At 37.1% G+C, this 25,439-nt stretch overlaps 1 protein-coding gene across 1 annotated transcript; it reads right to left on the reverse strand.

Annotated features, from left to right (window-relative positions):
- Positions 1 to 340: 340 nt before the first annotated feature.
- LOC139316873 (olfactory receptor 5V1-like) lies at positions 341 to 1,273 on the reverse strand. Its single transcript, XM_070943715.1, has one exon. It carries the CDS (start codon positions 1,271 to 1,273, stop codon positions 341 to 343), a length of 933 nt encoding a protein of 310 aa, XP_070799816.1.
- Between the last annotated feature and the right edge of the window lie 24,166 nt (positions 1,274 to 25,439).

Below are 25,439 nucleotides of genomic sequence, written 5' to 3' on the forward strand. Positions count from 1 at the left end.
TTAATAATAAGACAATAATTGTTAACCACCATTATAAAAATAAAATGTGACTCATTCTAAAAAAAAACCCACAATATAATAGTGTAAACTGCAGCCTAATCTTGGATCTGTTAGTGTTTTCAAAATGGATGAGTAAAAAGATTTATCTTCAGTATAGAAGACAAACAAGGGGAGGGCAGTTAATTTATCTTGGGAAGTTTTCCATAACTGGGGTGCTAGAGCTTTAGGTGGGTGGTTGATCTTAATGTCTAGGTTGGATGGTATCTGGAGAAGCAATATTTTATGGGTCCTGGATCCTAAATATTGGTAATCTTGTAGACTTCTTTTCTCTGCTCAAGTTCTAACTGCCAAAGAAAAATATTTTTTTCATTTTCATTAGGCTGGCCTTTACCTCTTTATTCCTAAGACTATAAATAATTGGATTTAACATGGGGGTCACAATACAATATAGAGAGGAAACCAAAGTATCAATATCCAAAGAGTATCCTGAACTAGGCCTGTTATAATTAAAGTTAGCAGTTCCATAAAATACTATAACTACAATCAGATGCGAAGCACAAGTAGAGAAAGCCTTAGCTCTGCCTTTGGAAGTCTTGATCTTCAGAATGGTGCCAATGATGCGGATGTAGGAGATTAGTGTAAAGAGGCAGGGGGTGAGTCCTATCAAAGCACTGGCTAGATGGAGTACAGCTTCATTCACTGATGTATCCGAGCAAGAGAGCTTCAAAAGCAAGGGGACATCACAGAAGAAGTGGCTGAGCTGATTGGATTTGCAGATAATTAAGGATGATGCAAGAAGGGTGTGCACCAGTGAGTTTGCTAAACCACACAACCAGGAGAACCCTGCCATCTTCCTACAAGCACTATGGTTCATGATGCTAGAGTAATGCAAAGGACTACAAATAGCCACATAGCGATCATATGCCATGACAGCCAACAGTACACATTCTGTTCCTGCACAAGTAATGAGAAAAAACAATTGGGCAACACATCCTATATACGAGATAGTTTTCCTCAGTCGAAAAAAATTAATGAGCATAACGGGGATTGTGGCAGAGATATAACAAATGTCTAGAAAGGACAAATTTGTCAAGAAATAGTACATAGGTGCATGCAGAGTCACATCAGTCTTGATCAAAGTGATGATCAGAGAATTCCCCAGTAAAGTTATTGTGTAGATTGCTAAGAACATAAAGAAGAATAAAATATAGAGATCAGGATGGTTTGAAAAACCCAGAAAAATAAACTCCTTTACAAAAGTTTGGTTTTCCATGTCAGTAGGATTCTTTCTGAAAAGGTAAAGAAAAAAGTCTCAAAGTCCAATACAATATTCAATTGATATAAGACATTAAAAATACACACTGGCTGGATTTATAAACCACCATTAATCTGTAATATTATTTATCTGGGTATTATGTGAAACCAGCCTCTGTATTTCAAAAAGCATTGTTTAACTGCTTTCATTATTAATTAATTACTTTAAATAATTATTAATTACAATTAATAATTGTATTTAATTGATTATAAAGTTATTTTATAAGCGTGAAAATGCACATATATATTATAGATAGATAGAATTATTTTCACAACTGCTTGAATATAAAGGATAAACTAAATTTAAATTCTTTATCATATATATCATACCAGTTCTATATTCCAGTAGCACAACTTTCAGTTTTGCAATATATTTATACTGATAACTTGTAATAAAACAATATTGGATACTCTTGATTATGCTATTATTTTGTGTATTATAATATTTATGTTCACTAGAACTAAATCCAAACTGTTTCTGTCTTATATATGCAAGTTTTTTTTTCATTTTATTTTCATAGAATACCTTCAAAGTCTTTACGTAGTCTCAGTTTCATTCCTGATTTCTATTTGCCTGCTAGAAATAAAAGAAAATTGCAATGACTGAAGGAGAAATGGATTGATGAATCTAATCAATAGATTATATTACTTATAATTATAGACATATTTTTAGGGAGCTGGATGGATGATCCTTTATAAAAGATTGAAAGGGCACGTGAAAGCATTCTTAAAATGGTGGAATCTATATCATTTCAGACTACAAGAATTAAATAATGGATTCAGGCTATACATCCTATGAAAAAATTCCTGTCAGCCAGAGGAGATCATAGAATCAATTCATAAGAAAATTGTTCAAGCAAAGCCTGTGCAGCCATCTGTCAGGATGCTTTAATTTGGATCTCCTTATGGAGCAGGACCATTACAATTCTACCAGTCTGGTAGAGTGAGATATACAGCAAGAACTATACACAGCAAAATGATTTACAGATTCTGGATATATTTATTTGTATTAGAGGTTATGCCACTCTCACCCTTACAGCATTGCTTACCAAGATATAATGAAAATAGCTACAAAAATTAACAATAAGAGAAGAAACACAAATGTAATAGTAACAGTAAAAAATTGGGTATATAACAAATGTTTAAGTTTTCTCCTAACGTGTCACAAGAAGGGTGCCCTCATCTTTAAGAAGAGCTTATGTTGGCTCTCCTCTACAATATGCTTCAAAAGTAATCTTTCCTTGAGGCTTCCAGTTGACGTTGCAGCAAGATCGGACATGAGGAGCACGTCTCTGCGTTCCTGTGCTGAGTTGTTCCCATTGGTGGGCTTCAAAAGGAGCTAAAGCCGCCCTGTAGGGGCAGTGAAGCAAAGAGGGGTGCCCTGCAAGGTTGCGGAGAGTCGCAACTCTCCTGTCTGACCCAAGGTTCTTTTTCCCTCTCAGCCACGGCTAGGAGAAGAGGCAGCCGACAGATGGCTGCCATGAAGCTGGGACAACCGAGGAACAACTAAGACTGGTGCTGGAATGAAGTAGGTGAACAGTGACTGGAACTGGGGAGAGGATTCCTTTTTACTTAAAACCTAAACCCAAGGAACAATTTAGAACTATTTGCTAAGAATTGTTTCTTAAAGTGGTGATTAAGCATTCTGAGAAAAATACCAGACCAGAAGGGAAAGACCTAAAGAGAGAAAACAATAAATTTCTAAAAATACAGAAAATTGCACTTTTAAACTGGGAAGATGTGGTATTGGGAAAGCATTTTAAAATGCTGGAATTATTTACTTTAAAAACTTATCCTGCTTCTATAATTGAATTACAATTAAAATTATGATCAAAGTAAGTAAAATTAGACTGACTAGTGGTAATATTGAAATGTAAATTGAAAGTGCCACGTGCTGACAAAAGGAAAATATACAAGTCTGAGAATACTTATATGAAGGATTGTAAAAATAATTACTGGGTTATATCTAACTACCCTATGACTACTGGAGGCTCAAATATGAGAACAAGGAAGTTATTTAATTAAAGTGACCCCTGAATGTTATGCTAGAAGATTAAACCTGTAAAGGGGACATAAACTGGGTAGTCTCAGGGGGAGGGACTGGGGCAGGTCTTGAGAATGTTATCTGGGATGAGTTTGATCCTGTGACCCCTGAGGACGTGGACAGGATTCTGGGCAGACTGAACACGACCACTTGTTTATTGTACCCATGTCCTTCCTGGTTAGTGCTGGCTTCCCGGGAAGTGACACGAGGCTGGCTCCAGGGGATTATAAATGCTTTGTTGGGTGAGGGTGACTTTCCCGCCGCCTTGAAAGAGGCGGTGGTGAGGCCTCTCCTCAAGAAGCCTTCCCTGGACCCGGCAATGTTGGTAAACTATCGTCTGGTCTCCAACCTTCGCTTTGTGGCGAAGGTTGTTGAGAGTGTGGTTGTGCAACAGCTCCCCCAGCACCTGGATGAAACGGTGTATCGGGATCCGTTCCAGTTGGGCTTCAGGCCCAGGTACAGCACGGAAATGGCATTGGTCGCATTGGTAGATGATCTCTGGAGGGCTAGGGACAGGGGGTGCTCCTCTGTCCTGGTCCTGTTAGATCTCTCAGCAGCTTTTGATACCATCGACCATGGTATCATGCTGCACCGGTTGGAAGGGTTGGGGGTGGGGGGCACTGTTTTACAGTGGTTCTCCTCCTTTCTCTCTGACCAGTCGCAGTCTGTGTTGACAGGGGGGCAGAGGTCGACCCCAAGGCCCCTTGTATGTGGGGTGCCGCAAGGGTCGGTCCTCTCGCCCCTCCTGTTCAACATTTATGTGAAGCCGCTGGGCGAGATCATCCGTGGTTTTGGGGTAGAGTACCACCAGTACGCTGATGACACCCAGCTGTACATCTCCACCCCAGACCACCCCAACGATGCCCTTGAAGTGATGTCCCAGTGCCTGGAGGCCGTGCGGATCTGGATGGGGAGGAATAGGCTCAGGCTCAACCCATCCAAGACCGAGTGGCTGTGGTTTCCAACGTCCCGATATAATCAGTTGGTGCCATCACTGACTATTGGGGGTGAATCACTGGCCCCCACGGAGAGGGCACGCAACTTGGGCGTCCTCCTGGATTCATGGCTGTCTTTAGAAGAGCACTTGACGGCCGTGACCAGGAGGATTTTTCATCAGGTTCGCCTGATTTGCCAGTTGCGTCCCTTTCTGGATCGGGACTCCTTACGCACGGTGACTCATGCCCTTGTCACCTTCCACCTGGACTATTGTAATGCTCTCTACATGGGACTCCCCTTGAGGAGCACCCGGAGGCTCCAACTGGCGCAGAGTGCGGCTGCACGGGTGGTAATGGGAGCAACAGGGCGCTCCCATGTAACACCCCTCCTGTGCGAGCTGCACTGGCTCCCGGTGGTTTTCCGGGTGCGCTTCAAGGTTTTGGTTACCACCTTTAAAGCGCTCCATGGCTCAGGACCTGGATACTTACGGGACCGCCTACTACACCAATAGCCTCCCACCAGCCGGTACGCTCTCATAGAGAGGGGCTCCTCCGGGTGCCGTTGGCCAAACAATGTCAACTGGTGGCCCCCAGGGGGAGAGCCTTCTCTGTGGAGGCACCTACTATCTGGAACAAGCTCCCCCCGGAGATACGGAGGATCCCGGATCTGTGCACATTCCGCAGTGCTCTAAAAACCTTTTTATTTCATGAGGCGGGCCTGGCCTAACTTTCTCCCTCCTTTTAAACAATTTTAATATTTTAATATTTTTAATCCTCAAAGTTTAAATTTGTTTTAAATTGATTGGGGTTTTAATCTGTCTGGGCCAAACTATTTAATTCAATTTTATTTCTGCTTTTTAAATTTTATATGTATGTATTTTATTGTTGGTTGTTCACCGCCCTGAATCCTTCGGGAGTAGGGTGGTATACAAATCAAATAAAAGTAAAAGTAAAAGTAAAGTAAATAAAGAGGCTTTTGATAACTCATGGGACTATTTAAATGGAACTGATTGGTTTCTTATGGAATATATTTCTTGAAGGGCAATTTTAGATCTGAATAAATGGTTCTTGGACTACTGGACAAAACTGGGATTTCTTTAAAACAAAATAAGATGCTTCATAAGGAAGAAGAGTGGAACTTTGAAGGAGATAGCACTGATTTTACAGAACACAAAGGACATCATGGATAAAGGATTTAAGGAGACTATGGAAAAAATGGAAAATGCTATATGAAGGATGATGAGTAAAGATCTAGATGCTCAGAAAAAGGAGGAGCTAGTAGAAGGAATGGAGGAAAAGATAGAACCGAAGAACCAACAAACAAAAGAAGGAGACAAGGAGGAGATAATAATAAAAATAACAATGATTGAATTAAACCAGGAGGAAAATATTTTAAGAGAGTTGAAAAGAGAATTGGAGATACAGGAAGATACTTTTGAGTGAGAGATAGGGGTTTAGGCAGATACTTTGGAATCTAGGCAGTGGAAGAGGGTAGAGATGGGAGAAATTCTTAGATTGAATAGCCAAGAAGTAGATGCAGACAGAGAGAAAGCTCCAAGAGAGGAATTTGGGAGGCAAGTCAAAAAAAGCATAGCAACTAAGGTTTTGAAGCGGGCAAGAGACGTTGAATAGAAAGGAAAGGATTTCTTTCTTCTTCTTCTTTTTTTTTATGTCTTGGTTTGCTTTTCTTTTTCTCTTTCTTTCCCTTCTTTCTTAGAATGGTGACAGGATTAGAGGTTGGGTAGAAATAAGAGAAGGGGAAAACATTTGTATATACATAACTTTATATAATGGAATAAAAGTAACAATAAAATGGAAAAATTAGAGAGTGAATGATAGTATTATTAAGTACTTTTTAATAATATTGTGATTGGCATTGGAATAATATATTGAAACATTGAGCAATTAAATAATGAAAGAACATACTTTAATAAAAATATGTGTATTACTATTAGAATCATATAGATTTGATGATTGTAAAGAATATGATTAGAATAATTTTGTATGTCTAAATAATATTGGGATTGGTATTAGAATTGTGTATTGAAATATTGAATAATGAAATAATGAATGATTGAATCTTAAGAGAAATAGATGTAAAGAGTGAAATATGGGAGGTAAGTTAAAAATGAACAGGATTCAAAGCACCAAGGTGGGCGAGAAATGTGGGCTAGAAAGAAAACATCTTTTAATAAAAGGGTGACATGATTAAAAGTTAGAATAGAGACAGAAATAAGAGAAAGGGGGAATATTAATGTATACATTTTTACATATAAAATAAAAGCAATAATGAGGGAAGCTTAGAAATAAATGGCGGTATTATTATGTATGATCAAATAATATGGTGAGTGGCATCAGAGCAATATATTAAAATATGCTAAACTACAACAATATAAATGTGTATTATTATTAGAAATATATAAATTAGTTGAATGTAATAACTATGATTAATTTGACTAGTTTTATTTATATTAGAATGTATGACACCCAGGTGCCACACTGTTCATGCATTGGTATGTATATGTAAAATAAAATAAAAAACTTGGGGGAAAAAATAATCTTTCCTTATCTCATTTCCTTATCTTATTTCCTACACTATCTCTTAATACATGGGATTTCTTATGAGGGATCTATCAGTGTACAGGATCCTGCTGTACTTCCTATTAGCACTGCTAAAGGTGAGACATTGAACTGAGCCAAAGAAAAGCTCTACATTATGCAGGGCAGATGAGGTTCAGTAACTAACTTGAGGGCATAAAAGGGTTTCAGATTGGAACCCACCACTGAAAATTCTCTGTAGTACACAAATCCACTTGTTGCAGTATCAAAAACTCTTTGATACATTTCAGTTTTAGCACACTCAAAACTGGGGCAGCAGGGAATAGATAGAAAGGTATTAATAACACAGATCAGGTAATTTTTTTTCTTTCTGCCTTGATGAAAAGCCATCAAACAGAATTAATGAACTTGTGAGCTATTGGAAAACAGGAGTTTAAGCTAGTAAGAAGTTCAACAGATTCTGTGACTTTGTAAATTTTTAATGGACTATGGGATAGGTGAGCCTTCAGTCATGTTTGAAACTGCCAGGAATGTATTCAGTTCTCCCAATTGATAATGCTACATCTAGGACAATGCACACAGACATTAAAATATTATTACATGTGAGATGCTCAAGAAGGGGGACTCACTGAACTGAAATCTTCATCAGAAGGGACGCTAGCAGATAGAATCATTAAGCACATGCTAGAGTTTTAAAGTGTCTAAGAAATGATAGCAGTTATAAAACAGTAATTGACTCTGTCAAAAAGGACGTTAAGTTTTGGCTTCAGATGCACTGCACTCAGAATATGACAACCTACTGATGGGCAGTGGGCTAGAACAATCCATCCATAATGTGTATTTGTTACTTTGCCTGCATTTTGTTTATGATATTGTTAATCTCAGAGTCTCTTGCTTTCTGCCTTTGTTCCCTAAATATGCATTTACAAACACCTTCTTTGGGATTTTCCTTCTGATAGGATTTAGCTAGCTAGGTGTTAAGCTTTTCTTCTTCGCTTCTATGTTTTCTGTAAATAAATCTTTACATCAACATTACAAAAGCTGCTTCACTAATTCTTGTTCATGTTATATCCTGTTTTTTTAGGGATACAAATTTTCCCCAATGCTAAAATCAATTTTCACTCTCCATGTAGAGCAAATTTGGTTTATCGGTAAACTTGATAAAGGTCTCTCTTGTTAGATATATTATTACTGTGTTTTCCCAAAATTAAGAACCTGTCTTATATTTTTTGAACCCCGAAATAAGCACTTGGCCTTATTTTCAGGGAGGCCTTATTATTTTGGGGCATGTGGAGCAAGACGGCGCTCCTCTTGCCATGTTACCTGATTTCCAGTTCTGTCTCCCTAACCCTAACCAGAGGAAATGGCGGGGACCGGCTGCGCATGTGTTTAAATATTTTCAGGGAGGGCTTATTTTCAGGGGGCAGCTTATTTTAGCGCATGCACTCAAAAGTGTGATTGGGCTTATTATCACGGGATTTCTTATTTTCAAGGAAACAGGGTAGTAATATTGATTTATTATCAATGCTAAATCCAGCAGAATCTCAGAATCACACTTCCATAACCATATACTGTATATCAAGTATAAACAGAGGGATAGAATCAAGATCACATGAAGTGTTAATACCACTTCATAATGTCTTGGTAACATTATACACTTAGAATATTGCATTCGGTTTTGGTCGCCACGATATAAAAAAGATGTGGAGACTCTAGAAAGAGTGCAGAGATGCAACAAAGATGATTAGGGGAATGGAGGCTAAAACATATGAAGAACGGTTGCAGGAACTGGGTATGTCTAGTTTAATGAAAAGAAGGGGAGACATGTACTGGTATGGAGTACTGATGATTTTGAACTTTAGTGTTGGATAAGGCCCCTGAGAACACCATAGACAGCCAAAAACTAAATAAACAAATGACCCATTAAGCAAATCAACCCACAGGATAAATGACCAGACACAAATTATCTTACTTTGGACATATTACATAGAACCATCTCTCTGGAAAAGGCTCTAATGTTGGGAAAGCTGGAAGGAAAGGAAAGAAGAACATGACAACCAGTGCCAAACTGGTCTCAGTTACAGTGTTGATGAGTGGTCCATTGGAAGATTGAAAAAAGAGGTTAAAGGTAGATGGTCATGGAGAAAATCTATGTAGTCGCTAAGAATTTAAGAAACTTAATAATATAATGTAATGGGTAAAAGATCATCCAAAAAAGCAATTAAGACCATCTCTCTGCCAAATCTGAACAGTTCTAGATAATTCTCTTATTCAATGCACAAAGGCATAAATTTGAAGTATCAACAGGAATGAAAGCGTTTCTTCCAAAACAGTTTAATTTCTGCTATTTCTTTATCTACAATATGTGATTCTAGAATAGTTGACCTCTGGCATAAAGTACAAAGCAAGCCATGCAAAAGAACATCTTATTGCTTGCCATCCTCTTTTGTCTTTTTTTCCCTCTACCTATACCTGCATTGCAGACTTCTCCAGAGGGCTAGGTCTTTCTGTAATATAATCTCAAACTGGAGCAATTAGAATTAAGGTACAAACATAATTCAGCTTTGATTTAGGACAAAAATTTAAAACAATTCATAATCAATTATGTTGAGTGAAAATAAACAATATGCATAGACTGACCTTTGTTAAGCAGAAATACCTGAATAAAATAACATCAGTTAAATTGCCGGGTTACCATCTGGGAAAGGAACAATGAAGGAGATGATGAACAAAATTAATATAGTATAGTATAGTATAGTATAGTATAGTATAGTATAGTATAGTATAGTATAGTATAGTATAGTGCAGTATATTGTATTGTATTGTATTATATTATATTAGTATATTTCAGTTTTCCAATAATATATCCAAAATATGATAATTGGAGCCTGGCCATTTGTTCTGCAAATGCTACTGCATAGCATATTTCTTGACTCAGGTTCCTTTGTAGTCAATAGTCATCATAACTATCATAAAGGGGAGAAGACATCTACCAGAAGTTATCAATAGCTTTGTTGTCAATTCTGATAGCTGTACCTGGTGTCATTAGCTTCTTGTCTACTTTATCCATACCATGTATAATTTTGCATATCTCAGTCATATTCTCTCTTGTTTGTCCCCTTTCTGGAGACAAAAAACATCTCATTTTAATTGTCCACATTAAATTGTCCTCTAGATCCACTAAGCCCTTTTTAAAGAAATTGTGACCAGAACCTGCATACAATTCCAGATGCTGTTCAACCATTGATTTATTGTGATATTGGCATCTCTGAGTGCACACTGTGTCAACATTTTAATTGAACTATTTTACCATTATTCCAAGATCCAATATCTTTATCATCCACTCCTAACTCTGATCGCACTCACTCCATAGCATCCTTCAGTAAGAAATAGCCCCAGACTGAATCAAAACATAATAAATGAAAATAGTCATGTTCGTAATATACTGTTACTGCTTATATTCTACAATGTGGCTGAGGAGATTAGATAAAAATTCCCATAAAGAAAGCAAAATTTCTAAATAACAGTTGGCAATTCTAAGATGCTGGATGAGAAGTGAAAAATTCTTCTCAACCTCTGTACTGATATTTATTTATTTATTTTGGTAAGTAATTTTGTATTCACAGATGTAATTATGCAGCACCTAGGAATTGTCCATTTTAAAAATGTTGAGATATATTTTTTATAATTCTTGGCATACTTGCCTCCATGCAATAAAGCCCTTGTGGATAATGTTGCTTTTTGAAACAGAACAAGAGAACAAACAATTTATTTTCACCCACGGACTGCATTCTCAAAACAAGATGAAGTTTTAAAAATATATTATTGCATAAATATGATTCATTGTACACTAAATATTTGTTTTCCTTTTATTTCTCTTAAATAGTGTATAATTGGATTTTATTTTGTAGCTTTTTTTTCATATCCTGCAAGGTGTGTATTTTTTCTCATAAAAATGGCAAATTCTTCTAAGTCAAATATAAACTTTTTAGTGGAAATGTATGCAAAAATAGGCATAATTTCCATCTGGACATTTTTATGAGAATTCTTCTGTTTATTCTAAATAAAACCCGTCACAAATCTTCTAGGGGAGTTATTTCTGTCTTTTCTTATATAGGAGCAAATTAGATAATCCCCAAACCAAATTCATTCTAGCAGCCTAAGGATATTTCATACTGATTTCTCTCAATTAACATCCTAATGCACATGAACTCCTACAATAAGCACATATCTAAATTAATGTCTATGTCTTAACAGTATTTGAAATTAGGCTGAGTTTCTAAAACACTGGTGATAGGCCAAGTTTAGTAGGTTGAATAAAGGATTTCTAGAGTTATGTGGGTTATCGTAAACCAAAGACCTAAACAATTTTTTTTGTTCCCATCCAATGTTTAGGAGCATAATAGTATCTCTCTCAGCAAGTCACAAAACAAATAAAAATACTACTGTGCCATTATAAGAGCATAGCTCCTAATAGCTTTGAGCTTGTAACTGGAATATGCATAGATTGGTCTTTGACCTGCTTCTTTCTACCTGAATTTGGAGGAGGGGGAAACTTATAAACAATTATAAGTTTACAATTTTTGTAATATAACATCATTGATGATAAAGACATAGCTGACAATAATCTTAACTGAACTCAGTATATATTGATTATTTTAAATCTCTATTGTTTCAACCTCACTGATTTAATGCAGAGTGTATGTAAAAATTACAACTGTACTAAAGTGTAGTGTACTCAGCTCAAGATGCCAGTTATTTCATTCTTTCTCACTTCCCTTGTTCCTCAAACTCTCTCTCTATTTCATGCTTATTAAGCTTGTTCAATTCTTTGTATGGGGATTTGGACATCTTAGAATCCCCCATGCCAGATAAAAATTAAGAGCCTGATAGTACAGTGGACTAAAGCACTGTTATTAACATCTGCTGCTTGCAATTACTGCTGCTTCTATTAATTATGAAGCTCCAAAGAAGCTTGGGACTCACCATGTGAAAGATTGTGTCCCTCTTCTATGCATGGTTGCTTTCAGAAGAAATGAGAGAAAGAATAGCCTTGGTGGCGCAGTGGACTAAGTGCTGTTAAAGTAGCACTTAGTTGCCAGCTGCCTGCAATTACTGCAAGTCCAAATCTCACCAGGCTCAAGGTTGACTCAGCCTTCCATCCTTTCAAAGGTAGGTAAAATGAGGACCCAGATTATGGGGGCAATAAACTGACTTTGTATAAATATATGAAGTATATTTATACAAAGTATAAGTATGAAGGCTACTGCTTAACGCATTGTAAGCCTCTCTGAGTCTCCGGAGAAGGGCGGCATATAAATTGTGCAGAGTGTTTTTATTTTATTTATTTATTTATTTATTAGTTCGATTTATATGCCGCCCTTCTCCAGAGACTCAGGGCGGCTTACAATGCATTAAGCAATAGCCTTCATACTTTTGTATATATCTGCTTAGTAGGGCTTTCGGCCCCCCTAAGCGGTGTTCTTTTTTTATACAAAGTCAGCTTCCCAAGCTTCTTTGGAGCTTCATAATTAATAGAAGCAGCAATGTCAATCATACCAGTTGCTAGTACAATTGATACAATAAAGAAGCAAAAATTCAGAGTTGGAAAATTAAGCAAAAGTTATTTTAATTATGTAGTTGTAGTTTGCATTGCAAATGCATTTTTACTTGTAAATAAGTCCCATAGTGTTCAGGGATGCTTTTCCTAAGAAATTCCATATTGGATTGAAATCTGATTCATTTATTTGGGGGGGAAATTGAGAAAAAAATACAATTGGAGTAGAATATTGTATTTCTCACGTAAAATGAAAAGAGGCTTTTAGTGCAAGATCAGCCCGTGATTTTCTTGAAACAGTCATTTGGAAGGAATTGCATAATTTTCTAAAAAATCCTGCGCTCATTAACTAAACAACTTTTAGGATTGAACTGGTATTATACCAAGGTAATGTTTAGTTCATCTATTAAGAATTTTCTGATTCTTCTGTGTTAATTCTGCCGCAAAAGTTTGGATTTTGGAGGGCAATGCCAAAATGTCGCTCTTCTCATTTGGTAGCAAGAAGTAAAATAGAGTAGCAGTAATTTTTACTTTAATAGATAGTTGTTTCTATCACACCTGAGGATAGATGGCTACTGGGTGGAGGGCAAGCTGGTGTTCATACAGCTGCAATATATGTTCAGAATCAATTGTCTGACATGGTTACATTGTTGTCTAAATGACAGAGCCATTTTACATGGTGACTATGAGTGAGTAGGCTTCTTAGTAAGCAATTTATTGTGAATGAGTGAAAAGTAATTTCCTCAGTGCAGGGACTGAGTGGTTTTTCCAAATTAAAAGAAATTGCATATATAGGAGAAATCCCTGCACTGAAGTAGGGTCTATAAATGCCTGGTTTCAATTGAGATTCTGTATACAAAGTCATAGTTATAAATGTATTAAGAATAATTACTCAAGTTCAAAATATTTTACACTTGTGCTCAAATAAAATCTAAATAATTGTTCACATTCGTTACTCTGTTACTTACTTGGCCAAATAGGTCAATAGCATTCATTCGAAGATATTATACTTGGATTATATTAGCATTGCTCTTGTTGCATTGGTGATAGAGGTTCTGCACATGCAATTTATCATGCATTTTATTTGCTGAGTCCTGAAAAATTGTGTGAAGTCACACTCGATAGTATAAAACCCTTTGAAGATTTCACAAATAAATCAATTATTATCTCCAAAATATCTCATTTCTGACAATCTGCCTCTAATAACTTTATTAGTTTTATTATAGTTTAGGGCTCTAGAGATAAGAGAGTGTTACTTACCAGTTTCAGAATCCAATATGTTAAGAAAGAATATTGCACCTACCTGCAGTTGCTGTATTTACAACAGTATTGCTTCCTCTATTACTCCTATAGATTAATTCAGGAAGCATTATTTAACTATTGGAATAAGACCTGGGGGACATATTGTATTGAGAGAAGCATCTCAGGAAAACATACAAAGAACCAGTAATTAGACTGTGATTCTATATGCACTTGTTGAAGACTAAATTCTAATAAATCCAATAGGACATAGAAGGTACTCCTGTAAGCTGTTTATTATGTTTATTTGGAAAAAAATATTCCCTATTAAATCATACGGTATATGGATATATTTTAATTGGTATTTAGGTATCCTATTTTCATAAAAAATATATTAATAATATAATATTGCTTAGCGCATTGTAAGCCGCCCTGAGTCTCCGGAGAAGGGCAGCATATAAATCAAATTAAAAAAAAAAAATCCTGTTCAGAATATAAACTGGATTTTATTTAATGGTCTAGCAATGAGTAACATTTTCTAATAAATCAATTTTTACAACTAATGTTAACTGACAGTACTTCCAACATGGGTAATTTATTTTACAAAACAATTCTTTGATTCTTTCAATTGCCCAATTAGCCCTGGTGGATAGAGAAGAAGAGTGCGGAGGCAGAAGGAATAGTTTTTCTTATATTCTGATGCTGACCATAGATTCATAGGGCTGGAAGGGACTTCCGAAGTCTTCTAGTTCAATTCTGTGCTCAATGAAGGAAACTTATACTATCCCAGTCAAATGTTTTCCCAGTCTATTTTTGAAAACCTGCAATGATGGAGCAGCCAGAACTCCAAGAATCAAGCTATTCCATTGATTAATTGTTCTGTCAGAAAATCTCTCCTTACTTCTAGGTTGGATCTTTTTTTAACAAGCTTCCACTCATTACTTCTTGTCCTTTAGTGCCTTAAAGAATAAGTCAATCTCCTCTTCTTTGTGACAGCCCCTCAAGTACTAGAAGACAGTTATCATCTTCCCCCTAATCCTTCTCTTTGTTAGACTAGACATATCTGGCTTGCTCAACTGCTCATCATATAATTTAGCTTCCAGAACCTTTATCATCTTTGTTGCTCTTCTCTGCACATATTCTAGGCCCTCAACATCTTTTTTGTATCATGGTGATCCAAACTTGATGTCATCTTATTCATGATGAGTGGTACTATCACTTCTTCATTGCCTAGACACTATCCCTCTGGTGACTGGACTGCATCATTGGCTTTTTTGGCAACTGAAGCACATTGCTGGCTCATATTTAAGTAGTGGTCCACTAAGACACCTAGATCCCTCTCACAATTACTAGTATTGACCCAGGTACTATCTGTTCTATACCTATGAATTTGGTTTGTCCTGCCGAAGTTCAGCACCTTACCTTTCTCAGTACTGAACTGCATCTTATCAGATAGGACTCAATGCTGAAGTCTGTCAAGATCCTTCTGAATCTTGAGTCTATCTTTCAAAGTGTTAGGAATCCCTAAACTTGTGTCATCTGCAATCTTGATGAGTTCCTCCTGCATCCCCACATCTAGATCATTTATGAAGATGTTGAAGAGTACTTGGCCCACAACTGAACCTTGAGGTACCCCACTGCATGCTTCCCTCCATATAGATGCAATTCCATTAAGAACTACCTGGTGAGTGCAGTTTGTCCTCAATTTGGTTGGCCCATGAATCAAAATATAATAACTGCCTTCCCTAAGCAGCACAAATATGCCCCCATCCATAATTGAGACAGCCATAAGTGATTCTGTGCTAAATATTCTTCAGATTCCAATCAAATACAGCATTTGTTAGACTTTGCACACATTAACATGGAGGAGAATCAAGCAACTAGCAACAGAGGCAACTAAAGAAAGGATAGAAATTGGCAATTGGAGCAGCAAATTTCATACTGGTACAGTTTTCTTATTATTTAAGGATAATAGATAGCACTTCGATGCAGCATGGGGAAAACAGAATGCTTCCAGATGTTTCATTGTGCAATTATTCTGTCCTATTCATGGCATTTCACAGTGCTCCAGATAACCGTATATGCATCCTCTATGTAACTTCCATGCAGTTTCCCTGCCAATTCTTCCACATTGTTTATTTTCAGAAAAATTCCTATAAAGGAGAGAAAAAAATATCTGTAACGTAACGCCTTATGATTGCTAGTATTACATCTTCTACACAGCAAAGTTTTATTTTCCCAGAGTGGCTTGAATGTTATTAGTTCAGGAAGCAGGATAGCATGCATATACTGTATATTCTTAATACTATATACTTTGGAGTGAGTGACATTATGAAAAGTAGAAAAAGAAATAGTAAGCCAAAGAAAGCATGAACATGAAATTAGTAAAATAAATAGAGATAACTCTAGTTTGTACCAAAAGTTTTCACTTTACATTCCTTTTTATTAGGGATGTGCAAAATGTTCAACAGATAGCCCATTCGATGCATGCAGGAACATGGTTTGGCCTTTCTGTACAGAGACAAAAGCATCTGTGTCCCACTTTTTGCCTAGACACCTGCATTTTGGATCTGGGCAAGGATTTAAAACGTGTTTGTTCCAGATACAGGTATTTTGGGTGGATGACAGCAAGGAAAAGACAAAATCATCAGCAAGAAACAGCATTTGAAACAATGAAGAGAAGCAAAACGGATAATCAGGAAAAGAGGTAGATGGACTGGTTAAGTTTTACTATGCTTACATTCAAATACTATGATGTCAGCACAAAGAAATGAAGTCACTAGTATAACTGATTGATGGGCTGGTCTACGGGATCCGTAGAAAACAGGACCTACTAGGGATTTATTTCAACCTATATCCAGAAATCTTTAGTTTTATTTCAGCTGGATCATGACCTCTCAAGAACAAAACCAGCTAAACCCTCAAACCACAATATGTTATTTCATGCATGGTACCAACATGTTTTTCATAATATATGTATCAAGACCGCCCCTTTCCGTATCTAACTTCACTGCCTTTATTCCATTAAAATACTTACCGCTATTTGAGAAGTTGCTAAATGACTTATTTTTTTAGACGTTCTTTTTCCATTCAATCTTCCAACCTAGAAGTAAGGAGAAATTTTTGACAGTGGGAAGAATTAACCAATGGAATAGCTTGTCTCCTGGAATTGTGATATATGGTCTCCTATCTTGAGTAGTGAATTGTACTAGAAGTCCTCCAAGGTTCCTTCCCGCCCTATGATTCTATGTCCTACATTGTTTCACATATTTTGCTTTGTGAATCAATGCTCACTCATTCTCTCAAATAATTTGCAAATAGGATTACCTTTTTTAATCTTGCCATCAATTATTCTTGGAAACATCTGTCTTAAATAGCAAAAATTGTCACCTTCTTTGTTCTCCATTTACACAAAAATTTTCATCCGTCTGGGTTTTATATAAAGTGGAGGCAAAAATATCTTTGTCTGGTCAACAAGTGGTTCAATGTGCTATGTTTTTCTGTCATGGAATGAAATCCTTTCAGAGTGAACGTTTCTTTGCAATGTAAAGAAAACTGTGCTTGCATATGTTACAACAGTACTTGGTATATCCAAGCTGCATTCCAGCAAAGCATATTTCAGTTGTACTTGGTGTATTGGATATGCTTCAACAACTGCCATGTTTTTCTATGTTTCTTTCATGTGTGCAGCATAACCAACAGGTACTAAAAAACAGACAATTCTATAAAACAATATGCAATAGGTTATCTTTTGATTAGCAGCCAAAAATATATACAATACACCTTAAAGTTTACAGGAAACAAAAACTTTGTTCGGTGTTATGTGCCATTACATTGGTATTTACTCTTAACTACCACATAGATAGATTTGTCCACGATGATCTGCCCCTAACCTGGTCTTTCAAGTCTTCCAAGAATGCACCTAAAACTGCTGTAATGGAGTCCATCCAAAATGTTGTTGGTTGTTCTTTTGTCTTTCCTTTTATCTTTTCCTGCTTTAGAGTCTTCTTTATAGAACTAGGCCAGTATTGGCAATTGCCAATACTGGCAAACCTTTTCGGCACCGAGTGCACAGGGGAGAGCTGGAAACTGGAAGAGCAGCTCCTGGCATGAATGAGTTTCTGGTGTGCACATGTGCACTGGTCACCTGGTCTTCTGGTTTCTGGTGTGCATGCACATGCGAAGACTAGCTGGCTGGCACGCATGTATGCACTGGAAACCGGAAGTTCAGCTTCCTGGTGCACGCATGCACACCAGGGAGCTGCTCTTCTGGTTTCCGGCTCTCCCCTGTATGCAATAGGCGTCAGCTGACATGCCCGGGGAGATGGTTCTGTGTGCCACTTCCAACACGTATGCTATAGGTTCCCCAACACGGAACTAGGCCTTTCCATAACATGTCTAAAGTAGGATAATTTGAGCCTTGTCACTTGTGCCTTGAGTGAGAATTCTGGGTTGTTTTATTTGAGGATCCAATTGTTTTCTTGTCTCTTCATAATATTCTCAGGAGTCTTCTCCAACACTAAAGTTCAAAAACTCTTCCTATTCACTTTTCCAAAGTCCATCTTTCACTTCCATAGCTCTGATCATGTTATCATAGGAGAGAGAAAAAGGACCATGGAATGGTTGCCTTTAGAGATTGGATCTTTTTAAAAAAATAGAGAGGACTCTGGGAAGAACAAAAATAGGAGATAATTGCTAGCAATTAAAATGGATCTAGATCCCTTTGACTAATTTAGAACAATTTCTTAGAAAAGCTGGTTCATGAATCTAAAATGTAGACCATGTTAGATTGATGAATGTCTATTAATGGATCTGGAAAGCCATATGTGCAATTAAGAACTACCTGGAGAAATGTGCTGAATACCAGAGGAAGATGTGGTGGAGATGGATCCCTCCACTGCTTAAGGCTAGATCTATTATCTATTAATTCAGCTCTAATGGAGTGGTAGTGTGACCCTGTCTTAAGAAGGGGCCAAGCAATTCTGGACAACTTTCATCTAGTCTCCAACCTTTCCCTTTTAGGAAAGATTGTTATGAAAGTGGACAGCCAACAGCTCCAGTGTATCCTATAGGTAGGAAATGGATTACTTAGATCTATTCCACTCATGTTTCAGGATTGGTTACAATATTGAGATGCCATCGGTCACATTTGGAATAATGTTTAATGAAGCTAGTATGTGGGTGCACTTCCCTAATCAGATTGGTACAGAATTTTGATAAACTCTTGAACTTGAAACTCTCTTTTGAAAAGCAGATGCGGCTTTGAACATGTGGAGCTTTTGGGCAGGCTTGTCTTCGGCACCAACGGTGCCTATTGCTGAGGCAAGGGGCCTTGTTCATGGTGACCTGTATCTTAGTTCACCTCATGTTTGGATTACTATGCTCTACATGGCATAGAGTAATAAATGGCAGCTGTGGATAGGAGGGCTATTTCCCAGCTATATATTGGTGCCAGTTGCATCCATTCCTGGACCTGGAAGCTCCATACATGTCATTTACACCATGGCCAGTATGTTTCTGGGTTCAATTCAAGGTGCTGTAGTGAACTATAAAGCTCTTCATGACATGAAACCAATTTCTTATGGAGCAGTCTCTCCTCATTTTTTTTTACACATTATGCAGGATTCAGCAAGAGGGACATGATCTGGATCCTATTAGTTAGTCATCCTATGTAGGGTCAGGAAAGGAGTTTTTTCTGTTATGGTGCCCACCTTGGGGCAAGGCCAGAGATGGACTTGCCCCAACTCTAATGAATTTCTGTAAGGCCTTGAAGGCCTAGTTTTGTTCTGGCTGTATGACTCAGTTGATATCAGTTATATTAATTATGTTAGTTGGTCTTTTTTCTTGACTTCTATATGTGTTATTTATCAAAGCATATATTTGAGATAAATTTAATAAATAAAATCCTGAAGGTGTAGGTGGTCCAGAATGCAGCAACATGGGCAGTGTTTTGACACTGAATAACTGAATTTATCCACTGTGCTATTTGTTGTCCTTGTCTGTTTTCCTTTCACTTTTCCCAGTTCAGAACCTTCTCCAGAGAGCTACACTAGACTTCTCACAATGTATCCAATGTATGAAAATGTAAGCCTGGCTATTCAAGTGAGAACTTTGGGTTGATTTGTTCAATGATCTATTGGTTTTCTTGATTGTTTATGGTATTCTCAGTTTTTCCAACATCACATCTTGAAGGCACCAATATACTTAATGCGTTACTTCAAAAGTCCAACTTTTGCTTCAGGCCAATCTTTGTCTTCCTTTGAGACAAAGATTGGCCTCTTAGAAGTCATGATTATGTTGCATAGAAAAAAATAAAAATGTTTATGTGAAAGAAATATGACAGTTCAGAACAATGGATTAAATCTGTACCTTTTCTGGTTTTGCCATTTTAAATGTACTTGTTTATTTAGATGTACTTGTTTATATCATGTTATGTTGATATTGTTGGGTGCCCAAATCTTAGGAATGGATTGAATATAAATGTAACAAACAAATAAGCAAATAAAGCATATTGACTTAATACTAAAACAAATGATTGTCCAAATATTGTATTTGACCTTATGTATTTAAAACATGTTGACCATATCCCAAAATAAAGCTACTGAAGAATTACAAGAACCTATACAGTTCTCTAAATTTCTAGAGCACCTGCATTTAAATAGAATATTGAATATTCTAATTATTTCATCATGCCACCAAGTTGAGAGCAATTACTGTTACAAAATATCTGATATTTTCTGATATATTTAAACATTAATCTTCTGATTTGAAATAATTTAACCCCGTGGATTAATTCTGCATATAATTATATATGCAGGAGAATAAAAATATATTATGATTTTATTAGCACATATTACAGCATCCATATCAGTACTATAAATTTATATTTCACTTGAATGAGGCATATGTGAAAATATTTTCTCCAGGGATAAACAATAGCATTAGCATTAGCTACATACAGTATTCATATTTCAATGAAAGAATTTCAGTAATGAACCCATAAAAATACTAAATATATAATGTATATTTATAGGTAGGTATATAAATGATATGAATATCGGTCTTTCTAAGCACTAGCTCTTTTATTTAGTTCAGAAAAAGTTTTTACTGGTTTTCAATTTCTTTTGCATTTTATTATTAAGTGAATCATCTCGTCTGTGAGAAAGGCAGTTCCTCTCTGGAGTTCTGCCCTGATGCGTCTGTCTGATGAGCAACAGCATCCTTAATGAATGCTCAGGGCTCTGTTTCTAATTTTGGAATGGATTAAAATGAATTTGCTGCAATTTTCAGCCAGTGGAGAATATGTTTAATGTACATCCTTCTCCTGTTTATTTCTCATGCAAACAGTATCTTCTTAACAATGCCCACTGCAGCTAATTTGCAAGTATAGATCTCAAAAATATTGTCTCGTAAAGTTTTAATAGAGCCCCATGCAACTTAATTATCTGTTATTGGCAGTTTATCTCCTGGGATGATTAGTTGGAGAAAACTATTGAATTCTGAAATCACAAAAGCTCAGATGGAAGTTTGACGAGCTATTTAACAAGAGACTTCAATAGGAGGACATGGGGGATTCTCCAGACACTTATATTTTCTCTAAGGCAGTCTATTTTTCTGCATTGAATAATCTCATTTAAAGTTTTAGTAGAATATTGTGTAATTGGAACAGTTATATTTAAAATACACACTGATATGAACAGAAATGAATTCCTTCACTGATGAAGACAGGGATCAGATTCAGAAGAAATTCTCCAGTCCATCTAAGTAGGTCTCCTTTGTGACAATACTGAAATCCATTCTGAATGTTCTGCAACAGGGGTGGGTTCTACTTACCTTTACTACCGGTTCACAGTGGGGCCGCGTGCGTGCACGAGCTTTGCTTGCGCGTGTGCTTTTCTGCGTATGCGCAGAAGCATTTTGATGACGTTGGGATCCTGCCAGTTTTACTACCAGTTCCATAGAACCGGTGCGAACTGGGGGCAACCCACCACTGTTCTGCAAGAACTCCTTTCTTTTTAAGTTCCTGCTATCTACAGATGTTGAGTCTTATATTTCCATGAAGCAACTGAATCTACTCTTGTTGTCAGAACAAAAAGGATAGCCGAAAAACAATATGGAGTCTCACCAGGACAATTACGAACATTACAATACTGCAGTGAATTTTACTAAGATATGAATAATAATCACAGATTACTGGTGTCTCCAAGTAAATTAATTTCTTTCAATGTTATATATTTACAGTAAAAAATATCATGGGCTATTAAGAAGGTAGAAGAATAAGGGCACAACATGATGACCAGCAAGTACAGGTAGCCCTCGACTTACAACAATTCACTTAGTGATCATTCAAAGTTACAACGGCACTGAAAAAAGTGACTTATGACCATTTTTCACATTTATGACCGTTGCAACATCCTCATGGTCATGTGATTTCGATTCAGATGTTTGACAACTGGTTCACATTTATGACTGTTGCAGTGTCCTGAGGTCATGTGACCATCTTTTGCAACCTTCTGACAAGGAGATTCACTTAACAACTGTGTTACTAATTTAACAACTGCAGATTCACTTAACAAATCTGGCAAGTAAAGTTTTAAAATGGTGCAAAATTCACTTAACAAATGTCTCACCTAAATTTTGGGCTCAATTGTGGTGATAAGTCGAGGACTACCTGTATAAGACTCAAAATATCTTAAATTCCTTCAGAATTTTCAATTTATTCCAATCTACTTTCTAAAAACAATCCACTGAATTTAGTGAATACTTATTGTCATGTATGAGTATGTACAATAATGAAGTCTATTTTAAATACAAATCCCTTTCCATTCTCCTGTTTTCTTTTTCCACTTTATGTTACCAAGAAATATTTAAGAAATATTACTTAGAAATAAATGTGGTTAGCTCAGATCTGAACAAATACGAACATTTTAATCTTATAGTAGTGAAGCATTTATTTAAAGCACGTGAGACTAAATTCTGATAGAAAAAATAGTTTTAGCTAATATTTAGCACTTTCAATATATGTATATTGTACTAAAATTCTAGCAAAGCAAAAAGAGAAAGCCCAACAATTTCACCTAAGCCTTTTGTCCAATGATACCTAGTGTGAGCCTATTCTCACATAACCTGGTGCAGACTTTCAGTGTGGCAGTAAATTGCAAAAGCTTTTCCTTTCTAATGTTCACCTACTTTGCAAAATTAAAAGTTTCATGAATCTGAGAACGAAAAATATTAATGAGAAAATATGCCAGTTATGTCCCTTCCTCTATCAAGCAGCTCTTCTTTCAGTCACTCATGCCTTGGTAATCTTTCGGATGGACCACGGCAATGTGCTCTTCATGGGGCTACCCTTTAAGAATAACCAGAAGTTGCAAGTTCAATTCAAAGTGTTAGTTACCTTTTAAGCCCTAAGCGGCATGGGAACAGGTGGCCTGTGGAACAGTCTTGTCCCAATTACATCAACTCATTCCTCCCAATCAGGTAGAGAAAATATGTTGTGCACTCTGTATATCGGGGTGTCAAACTCACATCGTCACAGCGTTGTCACGTGACATATCGGGACTTTTCCCCCACTTCGCTAAACCAGGCATGGACGTGGCCAGTGCGTAAGGCATCTGGCCCATGGGCCGCGAGTTTAACATCCCTGCTGTAGATCAAAGAATTTGATTGGCAGGCTTATGAAGGAACCCTTTTCTTCGGTTGCCCTGCCCTATGGAATATCTTGTTCCCGGAGATGAGGCAGGCCCCATTCTACTAGCCTTCCTGAAGAGCATCAGATCAGACTCTGCCACTGATCTGTGAATTAAAGGGTGACATACAATCCTGAGGATTGGTTGGTGGCTTGAGGGTACTCTGTCTTTTTAAATTTATAACTATTTAATTATAAATTTTGTACTTCTGTTTTTACTTTACTTCTGTTTTTCACTTTTTTTCTATGTTTCTTTTATATGACTGTATCGGTGGTATTCAAATTTTTTTACTACCGGTTTTGTGGGCGTGGCATGACTTGGTGGGTGTGGCTTGGTGGACAAAGCAGGGGAAGGATACTGTAAAATCCCCATTTCCTCCCGATTCAGCTGGGACTCGGGAGGCAGAGAATAGATGGGGGCGGGGCCAGTCAGAGGTGGTATTTACCGGTTCTCGAACTACTCAAAATTTCCGCTACCGGTTCTCCAGAACTGGTCAGAACCTGCTGAATACCACCTCTGGACTGTATGGCTTTTATTTATAAACCATCCAGAGTCACTTAGGCAAGAAGGATCTATATAAATTTGATAAATAAATAAAAGGTGATACACTGTAGTGAATGTAATATCTGTAATATCCTGTTTGCACAGGATTCACATCTGACCCATTTCAAAACTCCTAAAAGTTTGGGACACTTCTATATTGTGTTTTTGCATTACTTCTGAAACAGCTTCCTACTTAGGTAATTGCATTCTTTTATCTTTATGGGAAAACAGTTCCCCCCCCCAAAACAGCTGTAGTGCATATGAAGTCACAGTAAAGACACTCTTCCCTTTTGAAATGCTGATTGTAACTGATGAATGTACATCTACTATAGGGATATCATTTGAAAATATTCCCAGAAAAATAAAAGAGGCATATCTTATGGTATTTCCTTTTCTTCTATTCCATTACATAACAAGAGTACATTTCTCATCAACTAATACAAGCTTTAGCTTGTTAAGAGACTTTCATCTGGCAATCAATTTGAGCAGAATAGCAGAGATTAAATATGTGCTACTTTTCCTCAAATCAAGGTTTTGGGTCATTGGGAGATCACTCGCTTTAAACAATGCTGCCAATTTCCCTCTCTATTTTATTTTATTATAATAACAATTATCATGTTTCAGAGATTTCCCTTGCATTGTTTAATGCAACATCCAACATAACTACAAATATATGTTTTTGTTTTGCAACACACTACCCATGAAAAAGGATTCCTGATTATTTTAGCATCCTTTTGTTCCCACTAACCCATACTTCCTCCAGTCTGTGTACAAACCGCATCGTCTTAACCGCACAAAGAAAACTTGGGCAACCTGAAGTGCTATATTTGCAGGACAGCTTACCCACGGTTAACAGAATCGTGATTTTTTTTTCCCAACCTCATTTTTCGAGTTCATCTAATACCCTGCAGATCAGCTAACCCTGCAGGGTAGTCTAAAGTAGACTGTGCAGCAAAACTTCTGTTTAATACATATTCGGCATGGATGTGACCCTGCAAATTTCTTAGGTTCCGGACAGCGATTAACAAACACTGAATTAGGTTTCCATACACATCCTCCAATACAAAGTACAAGTTCACTCCTGCCATTAACGATAAGTGGCCAAGGTCCTCTGGATCTCCCAGAGGTATCTTTTCCCACAGTTGGAGGTGTCTGTGTTTTTAGCGCATGAGATCCACCAGCAGCTTCGTCTCCGTGGAGGTTTGGAGCTCATCGCAGATTTCAGGAAACTCGGGTGTTAGGGAGACAATAAGTGGCGTCACCGGACCGGAGCCATTTTCTAACAGGCAGTTCCGATGCAACTATGCATTAACTCCTCCCTCGGTTGCTGCCTACATCGGACTTGAGCATTCAGAGCTTGAGTAAGGAATCACTGAGCCCAAAGGGCTGATCTCCCAGCAACGACTGCCTGGATATCAACAGGTTTTTGTGCTTGGAGAGAGTATCGGGTCTGTTTGAAATAAAACCACTACCAGTAATCTGTCAATCTCAGTAATCTACATCTTTATATATTAGAATGTGGGATTAAACATGGTTCTTCTTGTCAATACGCGATGATG

This window comes from Pituophis catenifer, unplaced genomic scaffold (assembly GCF_029215685.1).
Source record: "Pituophis catenifer annectens isolate HBS135680 unplaced genomic scaffold, rPitCat1.0.hap2 SCAF_4, whole genome shotgun sequence".
Lineage (NCBI taxonomy): Eukaryota > Metazoa > Chordata > Lepidosauria > Squamata > Colubridae > Pituophis > Pituophis catenifer.